The sequence below is a fragment of the Prionailurus bengalensis genome, chromosome E1 (assembly GCF_016509475.1).
Source record: "Prionailurus bengalensis isolate Pbe53 chromosome E1, Fcat_Pben_1.1_paternal_pri, whole genome shotgun sequence".
Classification (NCBI taxonomy): Eukaryota; Metazoa; Chordata; class Mammalia; order Carnivora; family Felidae; genus Prionailurus; species Prionailurus bengalensis.
In genome coordinates, this window is record NC_057347.1 from 16,357,181 (window position 1) to 16,383,479 (window position 26,299).

Sequence of the window (26,299 nt, forward strand, 5' to 3'; positions counted from 1 at the left end):
CTCTGTCTCTCTCTCAAGAATAAATAAACATTAAAAAAATTTTTTTGTTTTAAATGCAAGCAAGTCAGTCAAGGTTTAAAGCAGGGAAGAGCGATTCTGTATTGCTAATTTTTTTTTATTAATTTGTTTTATTTTTTATTTTTTTAGATTTACATTTACAAATTAGTTAGCATATAGTGCAACAATGATTTCAGGAGTAGATTCCTTAGTGCCCCTTACCCGTTTAGCCCATCCCCCCTCCCATACTCCCTCCAGTAACCCTCTGTTTGTTCTCCACATTTATGAGTCTCTTATGCTTTGTCCCCCTCCCCATTTTTATGTTATTTTTGTTTCCCTTCCCTTGTGTTCATCTGTTTTGTCTCTTAAAGTCCTCATATCAGTGAAGTCATATGATTTTTTCACTTAGCATAATACCCTCCAGTTCCATCCACATAGTTGCAAATGGTAAGATTTCATTCTTTTTGATTGCTGAGTAATACTCCATTGTGTGTGTGTGTGTGTGTGTGTGTGTGTGTGTGTGTGTATGTATATATATACACACCACATCTTCTTTGTCCATTTATCCATCGATGGACATTTGGGCTCTTTCCATACTTTGGCTATTGTTGATAGTGCTGCTATAAACATGGGGGTGCACGTGTCCCTTCGAAACAGCACACCTGTATCCCTTGGATAAATGCCTAGTAGTGCAATTGCTGGGTCATAGGGTAGTTCTATTTTTATTTTTTTGAGGAACCTCCATACTGTTTTCCAGAGTGGCTGCACCAGCTTGCATTCCCATGTATTGCTAATTTTGCTTAAACACAGTATGAGTTTCTTGAGGCAGGCATTGTGTTTTATTCACTTTTGTATTCCCAATGTCCATAGACATAATAATTATTCAATAAATGTTTGTGAACTAGATTGAACAAATGTGACAAGATGGCTGCACTGGATAAAGCTGGCCCATCATTAGATCTGACCTCTCTCCTCCAAGTAACTGGGCTGTTGATATAAGCACAATCTTCCCAAGTTGGTTGTTGCTCATGGAGTGTGCTCAAATGCTCACAATTTTTAAAAAAAATTTAGAAGGAACATTACCTAATTGGAATTTCCTATCTAAGCTTAGAAAATATATACATAAATTGATATTCTACATACCTGTTTGTACTGGTTTGTCATACGGGTATGTGACCAGCACTGAACCACCATCTAATGCAACAGAAAGACTGAAGTCCTGTTTTTGAATCAAATTTTCAATGATTGCTTTAGTCTCAGGCTGGGAGGCATTATCTAAAAAAAAATGCAAAAGTCAAATATGAAGTACCATTTCAAAATTTTAGTATGAATAGCTAAGAAAATATTCTCTAATGAGCACAATCAGAGGCTAACTTTAGAAATCTGTATATAAACACTGTATGACTCAATACTATCTCAATAGTGTGAAAGATATACTCTAGAAGGTAGATTACTTTGAGTTTTATATAATTCAGGATAGTGTATAAAGGTTAATGACTCTAAGCAAGCTTAAGAAAATTCTTACTGGAAACAAAAAGGGATGAACATATCCTCTATTTTTTTTAAGTTTATTTATTTATTTTTGAGAGAGAGAGAGAGAGAGAGAGAGAGAGAGAGAGGTGCAGAGAGAGGGGGGAGAGAGAATTCCAAGCAGGCTTTGCACTATCAGTGTGGAGCCTGACATGGGGCTTGATCTCACAAACTGTGAGATCATGAACTGAGCTGAGATCAAGAACCAACTAAACCACCCAGGTGCCCCGAATGTGTCCTCTTAAAAAAAAATAATATTGAGGGGCTCCTGGGTGGCTCAGTTGGTTAAGCATCTGACTCTTGATCTCGGCTCAGGTCATTATCTCACAGTTCATGAATTCGAGCCCCACATGGGGCTCTGCGCTGATGGTACGGAGCCTACTTGGGATTCTGTCTCTCCTTCTCTCTGTCCTTCACTGATTGTGCTCTCTCTCTCTCTCAAAATAAATAACTTAAACTTAAAAAAAATAATTTTGAGAACATATAACCTATCTTTGAAAGAAAATAAGATTTTCAGAAATCAGGATGTTTTCTGTAGCACTGTTTGCAAGAGCAAAAAATTAGAAAGAAAGCAAATGTCCATTAGTAAGAAAATTATTCATCAAACTAGAGTATTGGCATACAGTAACAGTGTACTAAGATGTCATTAATAAGAATGTTAGAGATCTGTAAGTACTGAAGTGGAAAGATACCAGTGATATACTCAATGAAAAAAGTTGAAGAACATATGTATAGTTATGATTCTGTTTAAGTAAATAAGAAAGAGGCTCCTTTACATCAACATACACATTAATTGTGTGTATGTGTGTACGCACACACATGGGGGGATAGAGAGAGAAAAAATATATATCTGTATGACTAGTAATGGAACCCTTCCAATATTATTGATTGAATTTATAAGAAAACACTTGAATTAATTTGCAAATAATAAAGGAGAAAAATTTGACAAGTTTCTAGTTTGTCATTTATACCTTACATGTACAACCTGGAAGGAAGTTCCCCATTATTCATCTACACAATCTACCAGTTTCCTGGCTAAGAGAAATCAAACTATGTGCAAAGCAGTTTAATGGCTCCCAAATTAGTCTTACTTGTGAAGTCTGTATCCAAGTCTTTGCCATGAGCATTTGTCTGTCCTCTTTTTGAAGTACAGTCTTTCTCTTGTGCCCTCTCTCGCCCATCTGGATTTAGAGATGGGACAATCACAATTCTAGTCCTGTCAACCAGCTAAAAGAGAAACAGAAACCAGTGAAGTTTATTAGCAATATGTGGAATCATAACTTCCCATGCCTCAGAGTCTTTATTGTTTTATTTTATTTTTTATTATTATTATTTTTATTTTAGAGAGAGAATGCAAGCAGGGGAAAGGGGCAGACAGAGAGAGAGGCAGCAGAGAGAGAGAGAGAGAGACAGAAAGGGAGAAAGAGAGAGAGAGAGAGAGAGAGAGAGAGAGAGAGAGAGAATCTCAAGCAGGCTCCAGGCTCAGTGCAGAGCCCAACGTGGGGCTCGATCCCAAGACCCTGGGATCATGACTTGAGCTGAAATCAAGAGTCAGATGCTCAACTGACTGAACCACTGAGGTGCCCCAAGTCTTTACTGTTTTACATAGGCTTAAAAGACAGGACTAATATAAATAAAAATAAAATTCTCTCTTGCTTCAAATATATTTAAAAAGAAATGAAAAACTACTGCACAACTATTTCCAGACTTCCTAATGACTTACAAAGGGGTCAGAAACCACTGCCTGCAGGCTAAATCCAGCCCGCTGCTTGCTATTATAAATAAAGTTTTATTGGCACACAGCCATGCCCATTCATATGACTGTTTTTGTGCTGTAATTCAGAGTTGAATAGTTGCAACACAGAACAGCTGTCTCACCAAGCCTGAAATACATACTACATGTCCCTTTATAGAAAATGTTTGCCAAACACTGGCTAAAACCAATAATAATGCTTAAAACTGTATTTTCCAGGTTAAAAACTGGAATGCATATTGTAACAAATATCAGTGTATGTCTGGAAACAATGAGACAGAAGAGTTGAAATCAGCATGACAAAAAAAAAATGAAGTAAAATATTTGCCTTACCCATAATAATTTCTCCTCCAAATGATCCATATGCATCAATACCTACATATGTGGCATGAACTAATTTCTGATATACTTCATCTTATCTTATATATTTCTGATAGTAATTCAGAATAAATAATCCCTGGTTTATTTATTCTGCTAAAACAGTCCAAAGATTGAAAATATTGGAGACCCTAAATTCATTAGTTCTTAACTTTCTCCACTGGGAGAGAGTTTTTTCTAAAGTGTACATGCTTGAGCTTTGCTACAGGTCTTGGGGTATGTGTATATTTTCTTGAACTTGCCAGATAATTCTGGCCCTTAACTCAAAACAAATGGCAATCTAAAGTAACATTACGAGGGGCACCTGGGTGGCTCAGTTGGTTTAGTATCTGACTCTTGATTTCAGATCAGATCATGATCTTGAGGTTCATGAGATCAAGTCCTGCATTGGACTCCGGGTTGGCAGCGTGGAGCCTGCTTGGGATTCCCTCTCCCCTCCCCCCCCCCCGGCCCCTGCTGCTCCCCTGCTGGCACGCTCTCTCTCAAAATAAATTTAAAAAATATTTAAAGTACAATTATTGGGGTGCCTGGGTGGCTCAGTCGGTTAAGCATCATGATCAGGTCATGATCTTGCAGTTCACAAGTCCGAGCCCCACGTGGGGCTCTGTGCTGTTAGCTCAGAACCTGGAGCCTGCTTTGGATTCTGTGTTTCCCTCTCTCTCTGCCCCTTCCCTGCTCACACTCTGTCTGTCTGTCTGTCTGTCTCTCTCTCTCTCTCAAGAATAAATAAACATTAAAAAAATAATAAAATATGATTACTAGTTCTAGTCTAATTGGGCCAGTGAGGCAAATTCTCACAAACTAGAAGTTTTGAAATTGCTGGTAGGTATTTTACCTAGGTCATACAGTCTCTTATAACCATAATATCAGTAGGCAGCCATCTGGCCAAACATTGGAATAACCTAAAGAGCTTTTAAAGGAATACTAATATTTTTAGGGATGGGGCCCAGGCACCGGTATTTTTAAAAACTTCCCAGATGTTTCTAATGTGTAGCCAGGCTTGAGAAACACTATCCTAGATACTCTCCCATTTTTTAAGAACAGCAAAACATGTCCTTGGAGTACTCTTTACAACTCACATTAAGAAATCAATACAATTTGCTTTGCTGAAAATGGTAAAATAATTTCTGGTCAAGTCTGATTTAAGTTCATCTCACTTAATCCCGTAGGTACTTTCTGGTCCTAATCATGATCTCAATTCTCCCCAGATTTCTTTTAGGGGAGGCAGTATCATGTAATAAAACAGCACAGACTTGAGAGTGAGACACGCTTGGGTTTAAACCCCAGTGTTACCACATACTAGCTGTGTGACCTCCTGTAAGTTATCAAATATCTCTGCCTCGATTTTCATATCTATACAATGGAGATAACAAATTGAGAATTAAATTATGATATATGCAAAGTATTCGGTGTAAGTACCTGACACATAGGGGAGGGGCAGAGAGAGAGAGAGGGAGACACAGAATCCGAAGCAGGCTCCATTTCTCCGAGCTGTCAGCACAGAGCCCAACGTGGGGCTCGAAGTCACGAACCATGAGATCATGACCTGAGCTGAAGTCAGACGCTTAACCGTCTGAGCCACCCAAATGCCCCACCTCATTTTCAATATAGTGTCCCAATTATAAGTCACTAGCAATGGAAGTCCCTCAAGTTAGAACGTACAGAATGGTAAGTAAAGATTGGAAGGGTAATTCGACTAGTAAATAAAGGAGTAAAAGATTGAATGCAAATCTTTAGTATTTTTTTTCTCTATGCCTCTAATTATATACAAAGAAATACAGCAGAAAGACAATGTTAACGGTGAGTATATACAAAGGTGGTCCATTTTCAAAGGGTAAAGTTTATAGCAATGCACTAAAAGTGCCTCTGTGTCAAATTTAACAGGAAATTTGAAAAATTTTTAATGGTGCCTTGATATCAAGGTATGATTGAGTTTTTTCCTTCTAAAGCATGTCAGAACAGGCTATCTCTTACTTGAGTAACAGCTGGGTTCTTTTTGTAGTTTAGGCAGAGAAATTCCGCCAGGGCCAAAAGCAGTTCAGTTCCGACTGGAGCATTTCCATGGATACCAGCAACAAAACGGATCTTTGGTTCTTCGGGTTCAGATATGTTGGGCTTATTGGAGATCTCAAGGGACCAGATGTGACGATATTCGGAACTCTGTCCCAAACTTTCAAAAATCAAAAACATCAAGTCAGCAAGTAATCAAGCACTATGTTAAAGCCAACATACAGATTTTTTAAAAAATATGTTTCAGACATGAACACAAACATGAAAAACCTTTCAAAAAAGAAAGAATGCATCATTGTGTCAGAAAATCTGAAGAAAATCGCTTTTCCTTGACCGAAGAAAATCAAAACAAGTGAGATATTATCAGATTTAGGGAAGAGTATGGTTTGGTGCAGCATTCCTCCCTATTCAGTCATTTTCCTACCATCTTCACAATATTTGCCCTTTCTTCTATAATCTATACTATTTACTTAATGTGTGGCTTTTAAATTAACTCGCTTGAAATTTTAATTGTGGAAAAATTTAAATATACGTAAATGTACAGAACCTTACTTTTTAAATGTAAATTAATTTATACAGATAAGATACTTTATACTTTACTATAAATGCAATACCAGTATCGCAGCAAACATCCTAAAGTGCTCTGCTCTTGCCCACGAGGTCTGAGCTTAAGGCCTGGTTTCTTTTACACAAAGGAAGATTTACAAGAGTTACGTAGAAAAAAAAAATTAGCATTAAATTGAGAAGGATTAATAGAATAGAAATTATTGGTTTCCCATGTTTCTAATCAGTGATACTTAGTACCTGTTGGTGGACCACCTAAAACTGTCTTGTGTCCCATCACCGGCAGGTGTTGCATATTGGGGGGAAAATATTTAACTAAAAAGTGCATCTTGATTTGTAAGGTTGAAAAAGCTTAAATAGATGAAGTAATGGATAGCAAAAATAATGTCCAATTTTACCTTTTAAAATAAGAAGGTCTATAAGTTCTATACAGCACTAAGATGGACAATATTAAAACCTGAACTAGACAGAAATATTCAAGAACCAGTTGAGGAAGAGAAGAAAGTGGTATTGCCAAAGTACTGGAAAAAACAAAGTAAAAATACAGAAGGCTAGATAATGTTCACAAGGCATGTAGTAGAGGCCCATCAGCTCAGGGCAACTTGTAGAGTAAAACCCTCAATAAGCAGACAACAGGAATCAACAAATGAAGAAAATAATTTTCAAGTAACTGTAACAATTTTTTTCTCATCTTATTTTTATTCTATTTTCTTTTTTTTCTTTTTTTTTTAATTCTCAAGTTAGTTAACATACAGTGTAGTCTTGGCATCTGGAGTAGAGCCCAGTGATTCATCTCTTACATATGACACCCAGTGCTCGTCCCGAAAAGTGCCCTCCTTAAGTGACTGTAACAAGATTTAAAGAAGGTTTGTAATGAAACAGTGAAACTGAGGCAGAGAAGCCCCAGAAAATGAAGATAAAGGCTGGCTCAGCATCGGTTTTACTTAAGCCAGTACTGGATATTTTCCCAGGACCCTTGATCACAGATGTCCCTAAGGCTTCAGGGAAAAGCAACTGTGAATAGAGACTAGAGTCCGGGGAATGGCAGCAACCAGGCTTCATTTTCTATTTGAAAAGAAAGAATGATCTCTGACAGGTGAATTCACAGTTCCAAATTTGTCCCTTGCCCCCAGAAAAATAAAACAAACTAAGAAACAGGACGTGAATCTGCAGCTGAGAAAGTGGAAAAAGCGTTTTTAATTCAAAGTTATCACTAGGAAGAGTAATTTTATGTTTTCCAGGAGGCACAGACCATCCATTGCTAATCTAACAAGTAATTCTCCTCCAATGTTCCTCATAAAAGTTTTCAGATTCATTGTTAGAAAGAACTGTTTCAAAAGAAGTAAATCCAATTCTCCCCATATGCAGTTCCAAATAAATTACAAGAACCATTCAACATGGCTTATGTTGAATGTAACTTCTTTAAAAAAAGAAAAGGAAAGAAACAAAGAAAAAGAAAAGAAAAAAGAACGAACGAACGAATGAAAAAAGCAGTAAGAGGGTGACACTTACTTGGTGAGATTTGTGATGTGTGGGTAGTTCATCACAAGTCCTCTCAGAAACTCTGATAAGTCTTTGTATGAGTGGTATCGGTAAAGAGCCAGATTTGAGGAGGACCGTAACATGAGGCTTTCCAAACCATTCTCGGCTGAAAGGTCTTTAATTAAAGTTTCAAACTCTTTAGTGGTTGGATCACTGGCATCATCGGTGTTGGTGCTGTCCCCCTTTCCCTTCTTTGATTCATTGTTTGAATCTGCTGACGATCGAACAAGTGTGAAGTTGACCTGAATAGCACCTTCACTCTTTACAGTCACATTCTTGGTAACTGGATTATACCTGTAATAAAGGGGAGATTAGAGCCATGCTTCCACAGGTGGAGTACCTATGCTTTGCAGAAACAGAAGGCTGCAGAGGGTATGTGAATCCTTGAGATAAATCCTATGAGAGTCAAAGTTTTAACTTTGTGATAATTTATTATTTGTTTTAAACATAAATTAACAAAGAACAGACATGGGTAAACTGTAAAATATGAGTGGGTTTTTAAGATTAAATATATGACCTCAAAAGAAAGTTAGTATTTGCAGGATATACTCCACGTCTCCTGGAATCTGAGTTCAGTTGTCTGTCATCAGGGTATACGGTTGGAAAAATTTGAGAGGTACTAACTTAGGACATTAACTACCAAACACATCGTTCTTGCCCTATTTTTCAGATATTTTGCTGCTTTCGTTTTTCTAATACTATGACAGAATGTAAGAAAACCAGAAAAGACCTCGTTTCTCATTAGTGTGAAGTTCTAATCCATACATTTTATGGACCAATAGATATTTGAAATCTTTTTTAAAAAAGGTAGCAGTAACTAGAAATATTTTCATGTCCTTACCCTTACTTCAATATAATGTTCAAGCTAACTCTTCAGAAATAAGATAACTAGTAAGGGAGGGGAATAATATCCATTTGTAACATCTATCCTTGTTAAAACACAAAAAAGAAAACTACAACATGGTAAAAATGATGCATTTTGGATTAAACAGGTGGTTCTGATTCTAAGCTGTTTGTAAAGGGTAGAGAAGATAAAGAAAATTAAGTTTTATCCAAGGAAAAAAGTCCTAAGTTCATTGTCTCTCTTTTTTTTTAAAGTAAATATGTCTTTGTAGAAGTAAAACCTGTAAAAAAAGATGAAAATGTCCTTTTTTAGAGAATTAGAAATAAGAAAGAAAATTTCACCAAAGCAATACCTCAACATAATAAAGGCCATATATGAAAAACCCACAGCTAACATCATACTCAATGGTGAAAACCTGAGAACTCTTCCTCTAAGATCAGGAACAAGACAGAGATGTCCACTCTTGCCACTTTTACTTAACAGAATACTGGAAGTCCTAGCCATAGCAACCCCGCCCCGCCCCCCCCCCCCCAAAAAAAAGAAAAAAGAAAAGAAGAGAAAAGAAAGAAAAGAAATAAGATGCATCCATATTGGTAAAGAGGTTAAACTGTCACTATTTGCAGGTGACATGATATCATACATAGTAAATCCTGAAGGCTACCCAAAAATCTACTAGTAGTAATCAATGAATTCAGTAAAGTTGCAGGATACAAAGTACCCAGAAAGTTGCAGGATACAAATACTACCCAGTAGCATTTCTACACATTAATAACAAAGTAGCAGAAAGAGAAATTAAGAAAACAATCTATTTACAATTGCATCAAAAAGAATAAAATACCTAGGAATAAAACTAAACAAAGAGGTGAAAACCTGTACTCTGAAAACTATAAAACACTGAAAAAAGATATTGAAGATGACACAAACAAATGTTAAGATATTCCATGTTCATGGATTGGAAGAATTGATATTTTTAAGATGTCCATACTACCTAAAGCAATTACAGATTCAATGCAATCCCTATCAAAATACCAATAGCATTTATTTTTACTTTTTTTTTTTATTTTGAGAGAGAGAGAGAGAGACAGAGCATGTGAGCAGGGGAGAGGCAGAGAGACAGGGAGATAGGGAGAGAGAGAGAATCCCAAGCAGCTTCCATACTGTCAATGCAGAGCCCAACATGGTACTTGATCTCACAAACCATTAGATCATGACCTGAACTGAGATCAAGAATTGGATGTTTAGGGGCGCCTGGGTGGCACAGTCAGTTAAGCGTCCGACTTCAGCCAGGTCACGATTTCACGGTCCGTGAGTTTGAGCCCCGCGTCAGGCTCTGGGCTGATGGCTCAGAGCCTGGAGCCTGTTTCCGATTCTGTGTCTCCCTCTCTCTCTGCCCCTCCCCTGTTCATGCTCTGTCTCTCTCTGTCCCAAAAATAAATAAACGTTGAAAAAAAAATTAAAAAAAAAAAAAAGAATTGAATGCTTAACCTACTGAGCCATGCAGGTGCCCCCCAACAGCATTTTTCATAAAACTAGAACAAATAATATTAAAATTTGTATGGAAACACAAAAGACCCCAAATAGCCAAAGCAATCTTGAGAAAGAAAAACAAGGCTGGAGGTATCACAATTCCAGATTTCAAGATATACTGCAAAGTTGTAGTAATCAAAACAGCATGGTATTGGCACAAAAATAGACAAATATAGATCACTGGAATAGAATAGAGAGCCCAGAAATAAACCCACACATACATGGTCAATTAATCTATGATAAAAAAAAAAAGGCAAGAATATACAATAGGGATAAGGTAGTCTCTTCAATAAATGGTGCTGGGAAAACTGGACAGCCACATGTAAAAGAATGAAACTGGACCACTTCCTAACACCATACACATAAATAAATTCAAAATGGATTAAAGACCTAAATGTGAGACCTGAAACCATAAAAAATCCTAGAAGAGAACAGAGGTAGGTAGTAATTTTTCTAATCTTGGCCAAAGAAACATTTTTCTAGATATGTCTCCTAAGGCAAGGGAAACAAAAACAAAAATGAACTATTGGGACTACACCAAAATAAAATGTTTTTGCACAGTGAAGGAAATAATCAACAAAACAAAAAGGCAACCTACTGAACAAGAGAAGACATTTGCAAATGATATATTCAGTAAGGGGTTAATATACCAAATATATAAAGAACTTACACAACTCAGCAGCCAAAAAACCCCCAAATAATCCTATTAAAAATTGGGCATAGGACCTGAATAGACATTTTTCCAGAGAAGATATATAAATGGTCAATAGGCACATGAAAAGATGCTCAACATTACTAACCATCAGGGAAATGCAAATCAAAACCACAACAAGATATTACCTTACACCTGTCAGAATGGCTAAAATAAAAAAGATAAGAAATAACAAGTGTTGGTAAGGACGAGGAGAAAAAGAACACTTTTACACTACTGGTGGGAACGTAAACTGGTATAGCCACTGTGGAAAACACTATAGAGGTTTCTCAAAAAATTAAAAATAGAAATACCATATAAGCCAATAATGCCACTATTGACTATTTGCTCAAAGAAAACAAAAACAGTAAATTGAAAAGATACGTGCACCCCTATGTTTACCGCAGCATTATTTATAATAGCCAAGAGATGGAAACAACCTAAGTGTCCATCAATAAACCAATGAATAAAGAAGATGTGGTGTATATACACAGTGGAATATAATGTAGCCATTAAAAAAAGATGAGATCGTGCCATTTGCAACAGCATGGATGGACCTAGAGGGTATTATGCTGAGTGAAATCAGTCAGACTGAGAAAGCAAATACTGTATGATTTCACTCAGATATGGAATCTCATAAAGCAAACTAATAAACAAACAAAAAGCAGAAACAGACGCATAAATACAGAGAAAAATCTGATAGTTGTGGGGGGCAGGTAAGCAAAATGGGGGAAGAGGAGTAGGAGTCATGGAATGAATAAGTCATAGAAATAACTTATTTCTATGTTATGGACTTCCAGTTATGGAATGAATAAGTCATAGAAATAAATGGCACAGTACAGGAAATACAGTCAATGGTATTATAATAGCATTGTATAATGACCAACGGTAACTACACTTACAGTGAGCATAGCATTATGTAAAGACTTGTTGAATCACTGTTGTATACCTGAAACTAATGTAACATTGTGTGGGAACTATACTCAAATTAAAAATACTTTTTTTTAAATAGAAAAAAAAAAGAATGGTTTAAGTGTGGATAGAAAAAGGTGTGAAAGAGCTTTAAAAGGGAACAAATGTACAGGTGGCTCACTAGGTTGAGTGTCCGACTCTTGGTTTTGGCTCAGGTGATGATTCCAGGGCTGTGGGATTGAGCTCTGCTTGAGATATTCTCTCCTTCCCTCTGCCCCTCTCCCCTAATCTCTCTCTCTCTCTCTCTCAATAAATAAATGAAAATAAAAGGCAACAAATGTAATTTCTAGTCATTGGACATGACTAGAAGTATACAGTAGAGCAGGAGTCCTTTTTTCCCAACTAACAGGTGCTTCCCAGAATTGTTACCAATAGTGAAGGAAATTACTCACATCTAGACAGGGAGCAGTGGACCTGAGAGGAGGAGGATAAAAGAGGCCACTGTCCAAAGTGCATAATTTCACAGATTTCTTAAATGTGATAATTCATGTACTCACTTTATCACTAGAGGAGATTCAAATGGGTAACCAGCTCTAAACTTCCCAGCATGAAACTCAGGGTTGCTTGGCTTCTCTGGGGCTTTCTGGCAATAATCTTCTAGGATACAACCATGTTTGTCTTTCCTTAAGCACTCAATTTCTTTTCTTTTTTTTTATTATATGAAATTTATTGTCAAATTAGTTTCCATACAACACCCAGTGCTCATCCCAAAAGATGCCCTCTTCAATGCCCATCACCTATCCTCCCCTCCCTCCCACCCCCCATCAACCCTCAGTTTGTTCTCAGTTTTTAAGAGTCTCTTAAAGCACTCAATTTCAAAGTATTCATTCACTCACCCTCGAGCAGATGCTGTGATCTTATAAGTTCCTGGAACCAAGAGACGCCAGTAATCTCCAGTTTTGTAAGTAGTCACTGGGTGATTAATTTCAGCAACGCTAATGGTGGCATTTAATATACCCCTGCCGTCCGTGGCATCTAGGACAAATCCTTTGACACCTTGATGAACCTGGATAAAGTACAAGGACACCCATATGTCAATGGTAAAGATCATCATCTAATTATTTTGGGAGCTTACATCCCAAATAACAGATTGGTAATAAAATAAACATGTGGAGCAAAGAGGAATTTAGGAGTTGACAGTAAAGGTAAACACCCATTAAACAAAGTATTTTAGTTGCTGAAAGGCTAATTTTTCATAGGTTATGTTTGTCTTTATCATGAAGAATATAAATAAGACTGTTTAAACTTTAGCACTTCTGACAATTTCAGTATATAGGGCATTCTACAAGAAAACTGTCCTGGCCTCTTTAAAAGGGAAATGTCATTTTTAAAAAATGGAAGGACTATTATAGATTAAAGTGAATAAAGAGATGTAATAATCAAATGCAATGCATAAACCTTGACTAGATCCTGGTTCTGAAATATAGCTATGAAAAGACATTTTGGGGGAAAAGAAGGAAATCTGAATGTGGGCTAGGTATTAGGTAATATTAGAGAATTACTGTTAATTTTCTTCAGTGAGATAATGGCACTTGAAGATGTCATATAGAAGAATATCCTTATTCTAAAAGATGCATTCTGAAATATTTAGGGGTGAAATGCCATAATAGCTGCAATTTATATTGAAATAGTTCAGGAATATATGTGTATGTGTGTAAGTTTATATAAATAAATGCAGCAAAATGTCAAAAACTATTAAGTGTAGGTATTTATTAGTAACAACTTTTCTATGTGTTTAAAATTTTTCATAATAAAGCGTTTTAAAAAATTAGTATGCAAACTCATAGCCTTTATGCCAGTCAATGCAGCAAAAAGAATAAAGCAGAAAAGTACTGGCACAAAGTATTAGATTACCCTACTAATTAACTAATATTAGCATATTTCTTACAGTCTTTACCTATTGGTCACCAACCATATTCAAACAACAGGAAATTAACCATTTCAACAGTGAACCACTGGCAAAAAGAAAAAGAATGAAAACACTTACCCCCTAGCCCATCTTTCTATCACTTGACAAATGCTTAGGGGTGTATCCAATTTATGTCAGTCTTTTATAAAGACAGAATAAAAAGTCATTATCCATTAAAAGCAAAACATCACTACCCTGTTTAATCATTTTCAACTCTTGCCTGCATGAGCTCTTCAACTCATTTTCATCCGTGAATTTTCCAGATAAAAATACTAAAACATGAATAGTCCAAACTGGAATTCAGAAGAGCATATTTGAAAATCACTGTGTTAAAACTACATGTACACACAATACACACATGTATTTTTGCTCTTGGGAGAAATTTCATACTTCACTCCTTAATAGTTACCTGTTTCATAAACTGGATTAGAGATCTTCGATTCTGTTCCCAAAATTTTGGCAGATCTTTCTCAAATGGGTATTTCACACAACCTAGCTCAATAGTTACTTCAAAGCAATTTGTTTGTAAATAGTTCCAGTCCTGCATACCACCTGGAGGATAAAAAATTAAAATCAGTCACTCTGAAGAAGTAGAACTAGATCCCATCCCAAAAGGTAAACAACATTCCTAGTAAAAAGCTAAATCCATCTTTTCTTAGCATTGGTTGAAAAACAATAATATGTTCATTTGAGAGCTCTTTGATGCTTGTAGTACAGGTAAGACACCTGTACCTTCATGTTCAAGAAGAATTCAAGTGTAGGGGCGCCTGGGTGGCTCAGTCGGTTAAGCAGCTGACTTCAGCTCAGGTCATGATCTCAGGGGTTGTGAGTTCAAGTGCCACGTGAGGCTCTGTGCTGACAGAGCCTGGAGCATGCTTCAGTTTCTATGTTTCTCTCTTTCTCTGCCCCTTCCCTGCTTGCGCTCTGTCTCTCAAAAATAAATAAACATTAAAAAAAAAAAAAAAAGAATTCAAATGTGGCTTACACTCTTATCAGCACATCTAAGGTTTTTTGTCATAGCCAGAGATAAAATATAACACTTTCATGAAGTTTTAGTACACTATCTTTACTCAAAATTTTTAAAAAATGTTTTTATTTTATTTTTGAGAGAGAGAGAGAGAGTGCAAGCAGGGGAGGAGCAGAGAGACAGGGAGACACAGAATTGGAAGCAGGCTCCAGGCTCCGAGCTGTCAGCACAGAGCCCTATGTGGGGCTTGAACCCATGAACTATGAGATCATGACCTGAGCCAAAGTCGGACACTTAACCAACCGAGCCACTCAGGTACCCCAACATGTGTCAAATTTAAAAATAGTTGAAAAGGTTATTTGAATGTTTTAAATTATTTAAACAATATTTTTAAAGGAATGATATTTTCTCAAAATTAAAAAATCAGTAAGAAGTGGCACCATCCAGGGTGACAGAAAATCCAAGTTATATGGCCTTGGTATTAAAGAATGTTTACCTGGGACATTATACCAACTAGCTCCATTTGTTATTCCATGAGGAAAGTATTCATTAGGGTACATATTCTTGCAGGGTCTACCTTGAAACATCTGGGCATTTTCCTGAAAAAAAAAAAATTAAGAATCTTTACTTATACTTGTTTCCATCTACATCAAAAACTACAGGAAGGATAAGGAAAAACAATAAAAGTGGTTACCAATAGGGTGTATGTGGGGGTGGGAATGGGGTAGATGGAAGCATGGGAAGCAGTCAGACTTTTCAATGTATATTTTTCTATGCCATATATAAACAACCCACCTGGATTAAAATACACACACACAAATATATATATATATATATATATATATATATATATATATACACACACACACACACACACACACACATATATATATGTATATATATATATTTATGTATATGTATATATATATATATTTGTGTGTGTGTATATGAACAATCCCCCCTTTCATAAACTTAACATACCAATTATAAACTTATGATCCCATTGCTTTCTTTTTTTAATCCCATTGCTTTTTTCAAAAATGTTTATTTATTTTGAGAGACAGAGAGACAGAGAGAGAGAGAGAGAGAGAGAGAGAGAGAGAGAGAGAGAGAATCCCAAGCAGACTCCGTGCTGTTAGCACAGATCCCAACATGGGGCTCAATCTCACAAACTGTGAGATCTTGACCTGAGCCGAAATCAAGAGTCAGACACTTACCCAAGTGAGCCACTGAGATGTACCGCCCCCCAACTGCTTTCTTATTGAGTAAAAATTATTATTTTAGATTACCTTAATAATTGTGCCATGCTCTTTTGCTTTCTGGTTTTTCCACTAAAGGCTTACATACATCTATGTCTTTATCTCCATTTCCATCAATATCTATCCATTTAACTATAAATTATATAGATATACTACTATGTTAATATAACATATAATATAAAGCTACATAAAAAAACATTTAAAGGATAAATTTAAAACTACAAATAGGATTTTTAATATATTCTTCCTACATCTTAGTGGATCATCTAGTATAAATCTGACTCTAGACAACATAGTTCTAGGAAGTAGCTATTAACATTTTGACTTTATTCTCAGAGTAATAAAGAGCCACTAAAAATCTCTGAAGAAAGGATGATATGTGAAGTATTCATGGCTCTAGGAAATTTATCCTAGTAATAATGTAAAAAATAAACCAAAGCCAGGGAGATCCATCAGAGTACTACTGAAACAATCCAAGTGTGAGATCATGAGCCCCTGGATTTGATTTTACCAGTGCATTTTACCATCTCCTTTAATTCTCATTACTCTGATAATTGTTTTTATTTTATTTTATTTTATTTTTATTTATTTATTATTATTATTTTTTAACGTTTTTATTTATTTTTGAGACAGAGAGAGACAGAGCATGAACGGGGGAGGGTCAGAGAGAGAGGGAGACACAGAATCGGAAGCAGGCTCCAGGCTCTGAGCCATCAGTCCAGAGCCCGACGCGGGGCTCGAACTCACAGACCGCGAGATCGTGACCTGAGCTGAAGTCAGACGCTTAACCGACTGAGCCACCCAGGCGCCCCGATAATTCTTTTTAAACCTATATTAATTTTTTTCAAGCAAACAGTTTGACAAGTTAAAGAAGACTGGGGGTGAGGATCTAACTGTCCAGTCTCAGACCACACAGTCTAAAGGTAATATACCAAGATACTAAATGATGGATAGTCTTTAGGTTTCTCTTCTTCTTGTTGCTTGCCTGTATCTTCTAATCTTTTTACAATAACTTCCATTCTATGAAACAGTTTTTTAAAGAGGCATTTACAGAGTGGTGACAGGTAAAGCAATTGGATGCAATTGCCAAGACAGTAAAACGGCTGAGGACAGAAGATGGAGGGGAAAAAAAAGGAAAAGAGACAATGTCCAGCCAACAAAAGAGAAAAAACAGCTTTCTATTATACAATGGGACAGAGATCAAGGAAAGAAGACAATAGTGTCAGACTTCAGAGGTCAAGAAAGGAAAGAAAGAAAGAAAGAAAGAAAAAAGAAAGAAAGAAAGAAAGAACAAACAGATTTCTGGTAAGCCTGGATGGGGCACCTCCAGGTAAAACAATGTAGCCAGAAGACAGATGACAAGAAACTGAGAGGAGAGAACAATAAGGGAGTGGAGATAAGAGACTACTTCCTTTTCTTCTTTTCTTTTGATTTCTCTTGAACTAATTTTAGGCTTGCAGAAAAGTTACAAAAATAGTAGAGTTTTATATACCCTTGATCCAGCTTTTCCTAATGTTAGCGTCTTGTATACCCATAGTACAGTTACCAAGATAAGGAAATTAACACCGGAATACTACTATTAACTAAAGTAAATTTTTATTAAAAATCAGTAGTTTTTTCCACTAATGCCTCCTTGAAATTTTCTTGTCACTTGATATCTGTCACACTGTACAATAGAAAGCTCTGTTTCTTTCACTTAATTGAAATCATTGAATTTCATTGTACTTAAAATATAATAAAAGTTATTGTAGAAAGATTAGAAAATTTAGGAGCACAAAAGGAGAAAAATATAAGCCTGGAGATCATCAATCAGTTAATACTTTGGTATATAACTTTTAGACTTTTTTTTTGGCTTACATATAAACTGGGATGGTTGGGAATGGACGCCCCATCCCTTAGTCTTAAGGTTCTCAAAATCTGCTTTATTCAAATATAATTCACGTACAACTCACCCACTTAAAGTGTGCAACTCAATGGTTTTTGGTATATTCACTGAATTGTGTGACAATCTCCATGGTAAATTTTAGGACATTTTTATCACCCCAAAGAAATCCATACTCATCAGCACTCCTCATTTTCCTCCAACCTCTTCCCTGCCCCTCCCTGCCTCCCAAGCCCTAGGCAACCACCAATCTATTTTCTGTCTCTATGGATTTGCCTGTTCCAGAAATTTCATATAAATGAATCATACAATATGTAGTCTCTTGTGACTTATTCTTTCACTTAGCATAATGTTTTCAAGAGTCATTCAAGTTGTAATTCGTATCAGTACTCAATTCTCTGAGTACTCTTCCACTGCATGAATATACCATATTTTGTTTATCCATTTATCAATTGATGGACATTTGGGTTGTTTCCATTTTTGCCTATTATGGAATGCTGCTACGACATTCATGTATAGTTGACCCTTGAATAACATGAGGGTTAGCAGTGCCAATGCCCCCACACAGTCAAAAATCCAGGTATAATTTCTGACTCCCCCAAAACTTAACTAGTAAAAGCCAGAAGTCTTACTGATAACGTAACCAGTGAATTAACATATATTTTATATGTTATATGTATTATATACTATATTCTTACAATAAAGTTAGAGAAAATGTTATTAAGAAAATCATAAAGAAGAGAAAATACATTTGCAGTACTGTACTGTATTTACAGAAGAAAGTCCACATACAAGTGGACCCATGCAGTTAAAACCCCTATTGTTCAAGGGTCAACTGTACAAGTTTTTGTGTGGACATATGTTTTCACTTCTCTTGGGCATATACCTAGAAGTGGAACTGTCAGGTCATGTGATAATTCTATATTCAACACTCTTAGGAACTGCAATACTGTATTCTAAAGCAGTTGTGTGCCATTTCACATTTCCACCAGCAATATACAAGGGTTCTAATTTCTCCCCATTTTTACCAATACTTGTTATTTTCCATTTTTTAAATTATAAGCAATCCTAGTGGGTACAAAATAGTATCTTATTGTGGTTTTGATTTGCATTTCCTTGACAGCTAACGATATTGAGTATCTTTTTGTGTGCTTCTTGATAATTTGTATATCTTCTTTAGAGAAATGTATATTCAAATCCTTTGCCCATTTTTCAATTAAGTTGTCAATCAGTTCAATTAGTTATAAGAGTTCTTCACATGCTAGATATAATTCTTATCAGATACATAATTTTCTCCTATTTTGTTGGTTGTTTTTATAGCTCCTTGATATTCTGTTATGTGTTGAATTCTGGTCCCCTAAAAAAGATATGTTGGAAGTCCTAACCCCAAAGACTTCAGAATGTGACTATATTTGATTACAGAGGTATTCAGGTTAAAATGAGGTAATTAGAATGGGCTCTAATCCAATATGACAGATATCTTTATAAAAAGAGAAAACTTGGACACAGACACAGGGAGAATGCCATGTGAAGACAGAGGAGTGGAGTAATCCGTCTAGAAGCCAAAGAATGCCAAAGATTGCAAGCAAAACAACAGAAGATATGAAAAGACAAGGAAGAATTCCCCTACAGGTTTCAGAGACAGCTTGACTTTGCCAACACCTTCATTTTGGACTTCTAGACTCTAGGACTAAAAGAAATAAATATCTGTTGTTTTAGGGCACCCGGTTGGTAGACCTTTGTCACAGCACCCTTAGGAAACTAGTACAGTATTGTAGCAAAAATGTTTTTAACTTTTGATGATATTCAATGTATATATATTTTTGGTTACTTGTGCTTTTGATGTCATATTGAGGAAACCATTGTCTAACCCAATGTCACAAAGATTTATTACTATATTTCTTCCAAAAGTTTTTTTAAAAGTTTTAATTTATTTATCTATCTATCTAGAGAGAGAGAGAGAGAATACAAGCAGGGAAGGGGCAGAGAGAGAGAATTCCCAGGAGGCTCTGTGCTGTCAGCACAGAGCCCAATGTGGGCCCAATATCATGAACCATGAGATCATGACCTGAGCCAAAATCAACAGTCAGGTGCTCAAGCTACTGAGCCACCCAGGCACCTTCTGAAAGTTGTTTTGTTTTTTTTTTTTAAGTTTATTTATTTATTTTGAGAGAAAGTGCGAGCATGAGCAAGGGAGTAGCAAAGAGATGCGAGAGAGAGAATCTCAAGTAGGCTCCATGTCAGCCAGTGTGGAGCCTGATATCTGGGGCTCAATCCCATGAACTGTGAGATCGTGACCTGAGCCTAAACCAAGAGTCAGATGCTTAACCGACTGAGCCACTCAGGCACCCCTATTTTTTCTAAAACTTTTAGGGTTTTAGCTCCTATATTTAGGAATATAATACATTTTGAGTTAATTTTTGGGTGTGGTGTGAGGAAGGGGTCCAAATTCATGCTTTTGCCTGTTCATATCCAGTTTTCCCATCACTATTTGGTGGAAAGATTATTATTTCTCCATTGAATTGTCTTGGTGCTCTTGTCAAAAAATCCATTGACCATACATGTAAGAGTTTATATCTGGACTCAGTTCTATTTCATTGATTCCTGTGTCCAAACTTATGTCAGTATCTCAGCACTTAATTACTATAGTTTTATAATAAGTTTCAAATTGGGAAGTATGAGGCCTTTAACTCTTGTTATTTTTAATTTAATTTTATTTTTTTAATGTTTTATTTTTTTATTTTAGAGAGGGGGGGTGGGGCAGAGAGAGAGGGGGACAGAGGACCCAAAGCAGGCTCTGTGCTAATGGCAGAGAGCCTGATGCAGGCTTGAACTCACAAACCGTGAGATCGTGACCTTGAGCCAAAGTCAGATGCTTTGACCAAGAGAGCCACCCAGGTGCCCCTATTTTTCATTTTAGAGATAATTTTGTCTTTTTCTTCAATTTCCTTCCTGAGTTTTATCAACTGTTCTTCATTTGTTCCTATCTTTTTTTTTTTTTTTCCATTTCTGTTTTCATCTCTTAAATATCTGAGTCTACATGGTTTTTCATATTCTCAATGGGTGTTTGGGTATATTTCATCTGTTTGGAGTGCTGACTTATAGTTTTCTTCTGCTTCTTGATTGTTTTTTGGTCCTAGTAAGGTTTCCTCAGGCAATATGTGTGAAATTTCATTTCCCGATTTTCTGAAATGCTTCTCCATGGATTTTACTTACCTCTTGTTCATTTTTATGATACTGGGCTGTTATACATGATTCTTAGTTAATGGTGCCTTTTTCTGTCAGTCTAACAGTCAAGGCACTTTAGTGTATTTCTGTTTTTTTGTTTATTTGCCTTGATGTAGGATGGAACTGTAGGTCCTTTGATTTTATGGTTCTCTTCTATCTTGGACAACCCTATATTTCCCCTTTTTCCTTCTTTTACTCTTCACATTCCAATGGTCAAAGAGCACTTCTTCATTTCTTTTCACCTTTTTTCTGCTCCAGAAGTTAAGAGTTTGGAAGATTTCCCTTTGAATCTATTCTTTTAAATTGTGCCTGTCCCTTTAAATTGCATCAGACCATGTAAGTTGTATGTTCTTTGAAATCTCTTCCCAATATTCCCATGCTCTCATCTGCCCAGTTACTATTTTATTTAGGTTTCAGATTTCGGGGCTACTTGAAGTTTGGTGGTCATTTCATCACCTTCAGGGTTGCCCTTCACTAGTCCCCCTCTTCTGTCTTCACAGAGTGTCTCAGTCTGCTTTTCCTCATCATGAAGCTATGGCAGGGCACAGGGGGGGTTGGGTGCATGATAGATCATGACACATCACAGCTAAGAGAAAGTCTGCTTTTCCTCATCATGAAGCTATGGCAGGGCACAGGGGGGGTTGGGTACATGATAGATCATGACACATCACAGCTAAGAGAAAGGAAGATGTGAGTAAAGACTGAGGATTTTAATTATCACCTTTCCCATTTACAACAGAAAAAACAAAGGCACAAGATTCCAGAGGAGGCAGGATGTGGTAGGATCAAGAAATGGAGGAGAATATGGGAAAGACATCAATCGATAATACCTGAGAAGACAGAATCTGAATGAACTCACATCAGATTATTCAGAGTTCTATCTATTTAGTTCAAGGTACAGTGATCTACTGAGAATAAGGGGAGTAAAGCTGGGATTAGGAGGCTCAGGTAGAGGATAAAGGTTGAGAATCGTCAAAGTGTCTAGCAGCAAAACATGAAATACTGTCAAGTAGAACTGAGGGTTCAGCTGAGGCTAGGAAGCATAGATATGTATGCAGTGTTGTCAATTTCCATGACTGTGTGACTTTTCTGGGATGTAGAAGAGAGACACTGGCAATTACTGAGGACCGGACATTGGCAAGGCAGGTATGTCAAAGGTATTCCAAAGTGTAAGTGAGGGCATCACTAAAGTGGATGTCCATGGGTTTAGCTGGGTAGAGAGTAAAATCAAAACAATTCAAGGTCAAAGAAAAGAAAAAGAGGCTAAGGAACTAGAAATCACAATAAGGATAAAAAGCAGAACTATAAGTTTGGGCACCAAATGTGCAAAATCTGACCACTTAGATTTTATTTTGTTATTCAGAGGATATCCCACTCTTCTCTTATGCCATGAACATCCCCCTAAAAGTGGTGTGCCCAAACAGAAGACAACTATTCCTTAAAGTGTAATAATAGACATATTCCCCTGTTAGAAACTCTCAACAAGGTCCACTTGTGCAGAATGAAGGTGTGGAAAATGTAAAACAACAGAAAGTTGTGATTAGAGACCATAGAGTTACGGTATTAATATCCTTTACTTATAACCAATGGAGTCACAGACTGAGTCTGTAATAAGACCAAAAATTGAAACTAACAAGTCTAGTTTCCAAGCCCCAACTTTTAACACAGTATCTAAGAACAAGTTTTAAATTAAAATTTCACACAAACACACAAATACGACATTTCTGATTGCAAAAGTAGTGTATGTTCATTACAGAAAGTTTAGAAAATACGGTAATTTCTACCTGCTTTCCCTTTCTACGTTAGTACAGTCTTTTCAATAGCTTAGACTAGTGGTTGGCAGTTTTTTTCTGTAAAGGGCCAGAGAGTAAAAATTCTAGGCTTTACAGGCTTGAAAGTGTCTGTTTCAACTACTCAACTCTACCCTCTGCACCTATCGAGATGAATGCTGTGTTTTTATTCTTTAGTCTACTAATATGGTTCATTACACTGACTTATTTTCAAATGCTGAAAGAGGAAGAAACCACAGACAGTACGTAAAAAACAAAATATGGATGTGGCTGTGTGTCAATAAAATTTTATTTACAAAACCATTAGTGGACTGGATTTGGCCCTAGAGCTGTAGCTTGTCAACCCCTACCTTAGACACTTTACTAGATTTATAACTTAAGTACTAGTCAAATGAAATAAACTAGCATGCTAATTTATAATTTTTAGTTTATGAGGATTCAGGTACTATGCTAAAAACTGTAGATGAAAAGACATTACTTGAGCTTAAAGGTTAATGGGGAAACACACAGTACATTCACAGTGAGGTGGAAAACAGGAGAAAAAGTGGTAATACTGCCTGAAAGGAATCATGGAAAGACTTAACCGAGGAGAAAGCACTTGACCTGTGTCTTACAGGACTTTAATGCATTTTTTTAACTAAAAAAAATTTATAGCATTTTATGTTTAAATACGACCCTACCTTTGAATAAGAAAGTGCTATTTGTTGAAACACAGCATCATCTGGTGATTTACTGTATGTGGCAAGCCCTTGTTCATCATCATCAAAAGGGTAGTTCACTACCAAAGAACCTGCAAGGGAACAAAGGAAAATGTACTATGATATCTCCTTCAAGATGGATCTTCAACATAAATAAAGTACACTTTCACAATACTGCCAGAGACAGGAAACCAATACAATTTTCCAAGGCTAATTTCCTCATTAGAAATAAAAAAGCTGCTAATTTCCTCAACAGAAAATCAACTGGGTGAGTAAAATACTAAACAGCTATGCATGACACTTAGAATTTACCTAAACTTCTAGGTATAATTTACATGTCAGAGCTGAACCAAAAGTATACAGGGTGAATTTAAACAATTTTACTCTTATAATAATTAGGATCAGAAAAGATGAGCAAAATTTGATACTTTTTCAGTAAAATTCAGACATTTATAATGGCATGGAATTTTAAGATAAGAAATGATCCTTGAAGTCCAATTAATCCATCCTCTTCATTTTGCAGATGTGGAGTCTAAAACAGAGGGGTTAAATGACTTATGTATGGACAGCAGAGCCATCCCTGATCTACACTCAGAAAAAACTGCTAAAAATTTCCCACATGCTCACATTAGGAATTAGTCCATTAGAGTTATAGCATATGATATTTCATGACTTAAGGTAAAGAAAGTGATGCTTTAAGAAAGCAAGCAAGCAAGCAAGCTTTAAAACATATGTAAAGGGTGCCTGGCTGGCTCAGGTGGAAGAGCATGTGACTCTTGATCTCAGGGTCATGAGTTCAAGCCCCACATTGGGTTTAGGGATTACTTAAAAGTAAATAAATAAATAAGTTTTTAAAAAATAGATAAAAAAATAAAGCATACATAAAGAATATAAAGTCCCTTCATGCTCCCCATAAAGCATAAACAAGTTAGGGTGCTTCTCAGACGAGAGCCCTGATGGAATCTCTTATTTTCCTATTAGTCACACTGTTTTCCTTTATTCATCTGTCCATTTATCCTTCCTTTACTAAAGCCACTCATCTTTGCCTTTGTTATCACACCACTTCATGGAATGGAAATGAAAGAACATATTCAACTTGAATTCAGATGAAGTAATCCTGTGGTAACAAATACCAGCAAACATTTATATAGAGAAAAAATTATTTAAGAAGCAAGTATGAAGAACTATGCTCACTCTATTCTCCAAAATAGTTCTAACGAGAACAAGTGTACTTCAATACCTCTTCTACAAATTTAACGTACCCCCAAAATTTAATTTCACCCCAGAACTATGACCCATATCTAAAAATTTGAACAGAGAAAAGTCAACATCAACTTCTACTCAATTCTTTCAAATGGCTAATTTTCTAAGGACAGAAAAAAAAAGTCATAAAACATCTATTTCTATGAAACAGTCTACTTTTAGAAAATAATTAGTATCAACTCAAAAAGCAGGGACAACAACAACAAAAGATAAATTTGTCTTCATCAAAATTAAAAACTTCTGTGTGTCAAATGACATTATTAAGAAAGTTAAAATACAACGTATATAGAATGGCAGAAAATATTTCCAAATCAGCAATCTGATAAAGAACTCTTAGAGCTATATAAAGAACCCTTAGAGCTCAACAAAAAGACAAAAAATAAATAAATTGGCAAAAGACTTGAACAGATATTTCTCCAAAGCAGATATACAAATGGCCAACAAGTACACGAAAAGATGCTTATTATTAGTCATCAGCAAAATGCAAATCAAAACTACAAAATGGGGGTGTCTGGATGGCTCAGTTGGTTAAATGACTGACTCTGGATTTCAGTTTAGGTCATGATCTCACAGTTCATGGGATTGAGCCCCACGCTGGGCTCTGTGCTGATAGCAAGGAACCTACCTGCTTGGGATTTTCTCTCTCCCTCTTTCTCTGCCCCTCCCCTGCTTGCACACTCTCTTTCTCTCTCTATCCTTCTCTCCCTCTCTCTCAAAATAAATAAATAAACTTAAAAAATAAAACTACAATGAAAAACCACTTTTTACTCACCAAAATGGCTAGAACATAAAAAAACAGAAAATAACAAGTGTTGATGAGGATGTATAAAAACTGGAACCCCCGTACATTGCTAGTAATGTAAAATGGTTTGGCTACTGTGGAAAATGGTTTGGCAGTTCCTTAAAAAAGCTAAACATGCAATTATCATATGGTATTTCCATCAAGAAGCTAAACATGACTAAATGAAATCAGTCAGAGAAAGACAAATACCATATTATTTCACTCATATGTGGAATTGAAGAAACAAAACAAAGAAAAAAAGAGGCAAGTCAAAAAGCAGACACTTAACTACAGAGAACAAACTGATGATTCTTGGGGTGGGAGGGGAGAGGGGATGAAATAGATAAAAGGGATTAAGAGCACACTTATCATGATAAACACTGAGTAATGTATAGAATTGATGAATCACTATATTGTACATCTGAAACTATAATAACACTGCATTTTAGCTACACTGCAATTAAAATTTAAAAGAAAAAGCACCAAATATGGAATTACCCAAATTAATTGAAAACAGGGATTCAGCTATCACATGCCATTGCTCAAAGCAATATTATTCACGATACTGAACAAGTGGAAACAACCCAAATGTCCTTCAATGGAAAAAGGGATAAACAAATTGTAGTATACACATACAATAAAATATTATTTATCCATAAAAGGGGATGAAGTACTAATAAATGTTACAATATTAATGAACTTAAAAACAGTATG

The 26,299-nt window shown here is 36.1% G+C and overlaps 1 protein-coding gene across 2 annotated transcripts in view; it reads right to left on the reverse strand.

Annotated features, from left to right (window-relative positions):
- The window catches only part of CPD (carboxypeptidase D), an 80,447-nt gene that overhangs the window by 11,213 nt on the left and 42,935 nt on the right, over window positions 1-26,299 (reverse strand). For both annotated transcript variants that reach the window (XR_006298002.1, XM_043585548.1), the window contains exons 8-15: window positions 23,524-23,633; window positions 15,181-15,283; window positions 14,127-14,269; window positions 12,645-12,814; window positions 7,745-8,068; window positions 5,633-5,828; window positions 2,619-2,754; window positions 1,141-1,272 (exon numbers count right to left, since the gene is read on the reverse strand). Coding sequence is in view for 1 of the 2 variants with exons in the window: in XM_043585548.1 (XP_043441483.1) it covers window positions 1,141-1,272; window positions 2,619-2,754; window positions 5,633-5,828; window positions 7,745-8,068; window positions 12,645-12,814; window positions 14,127-14,269; window positions 15,181-15,283; window positions 23,524-23,633 (1,314 nt within the window). In the remaining variant the exon portion in view is untranslated. The remainder of the gene's footprint in view (window positions 1-1,140; window positions 1,273-2,618; window positions 2,755-5,632; window positions 5,829-7,744; window positions 8,069-12,644; window positions 12,815-14,126; window positions 14,270-15,180; window positions 15,284-23,523; window positions 23,634-26,299) is intronic.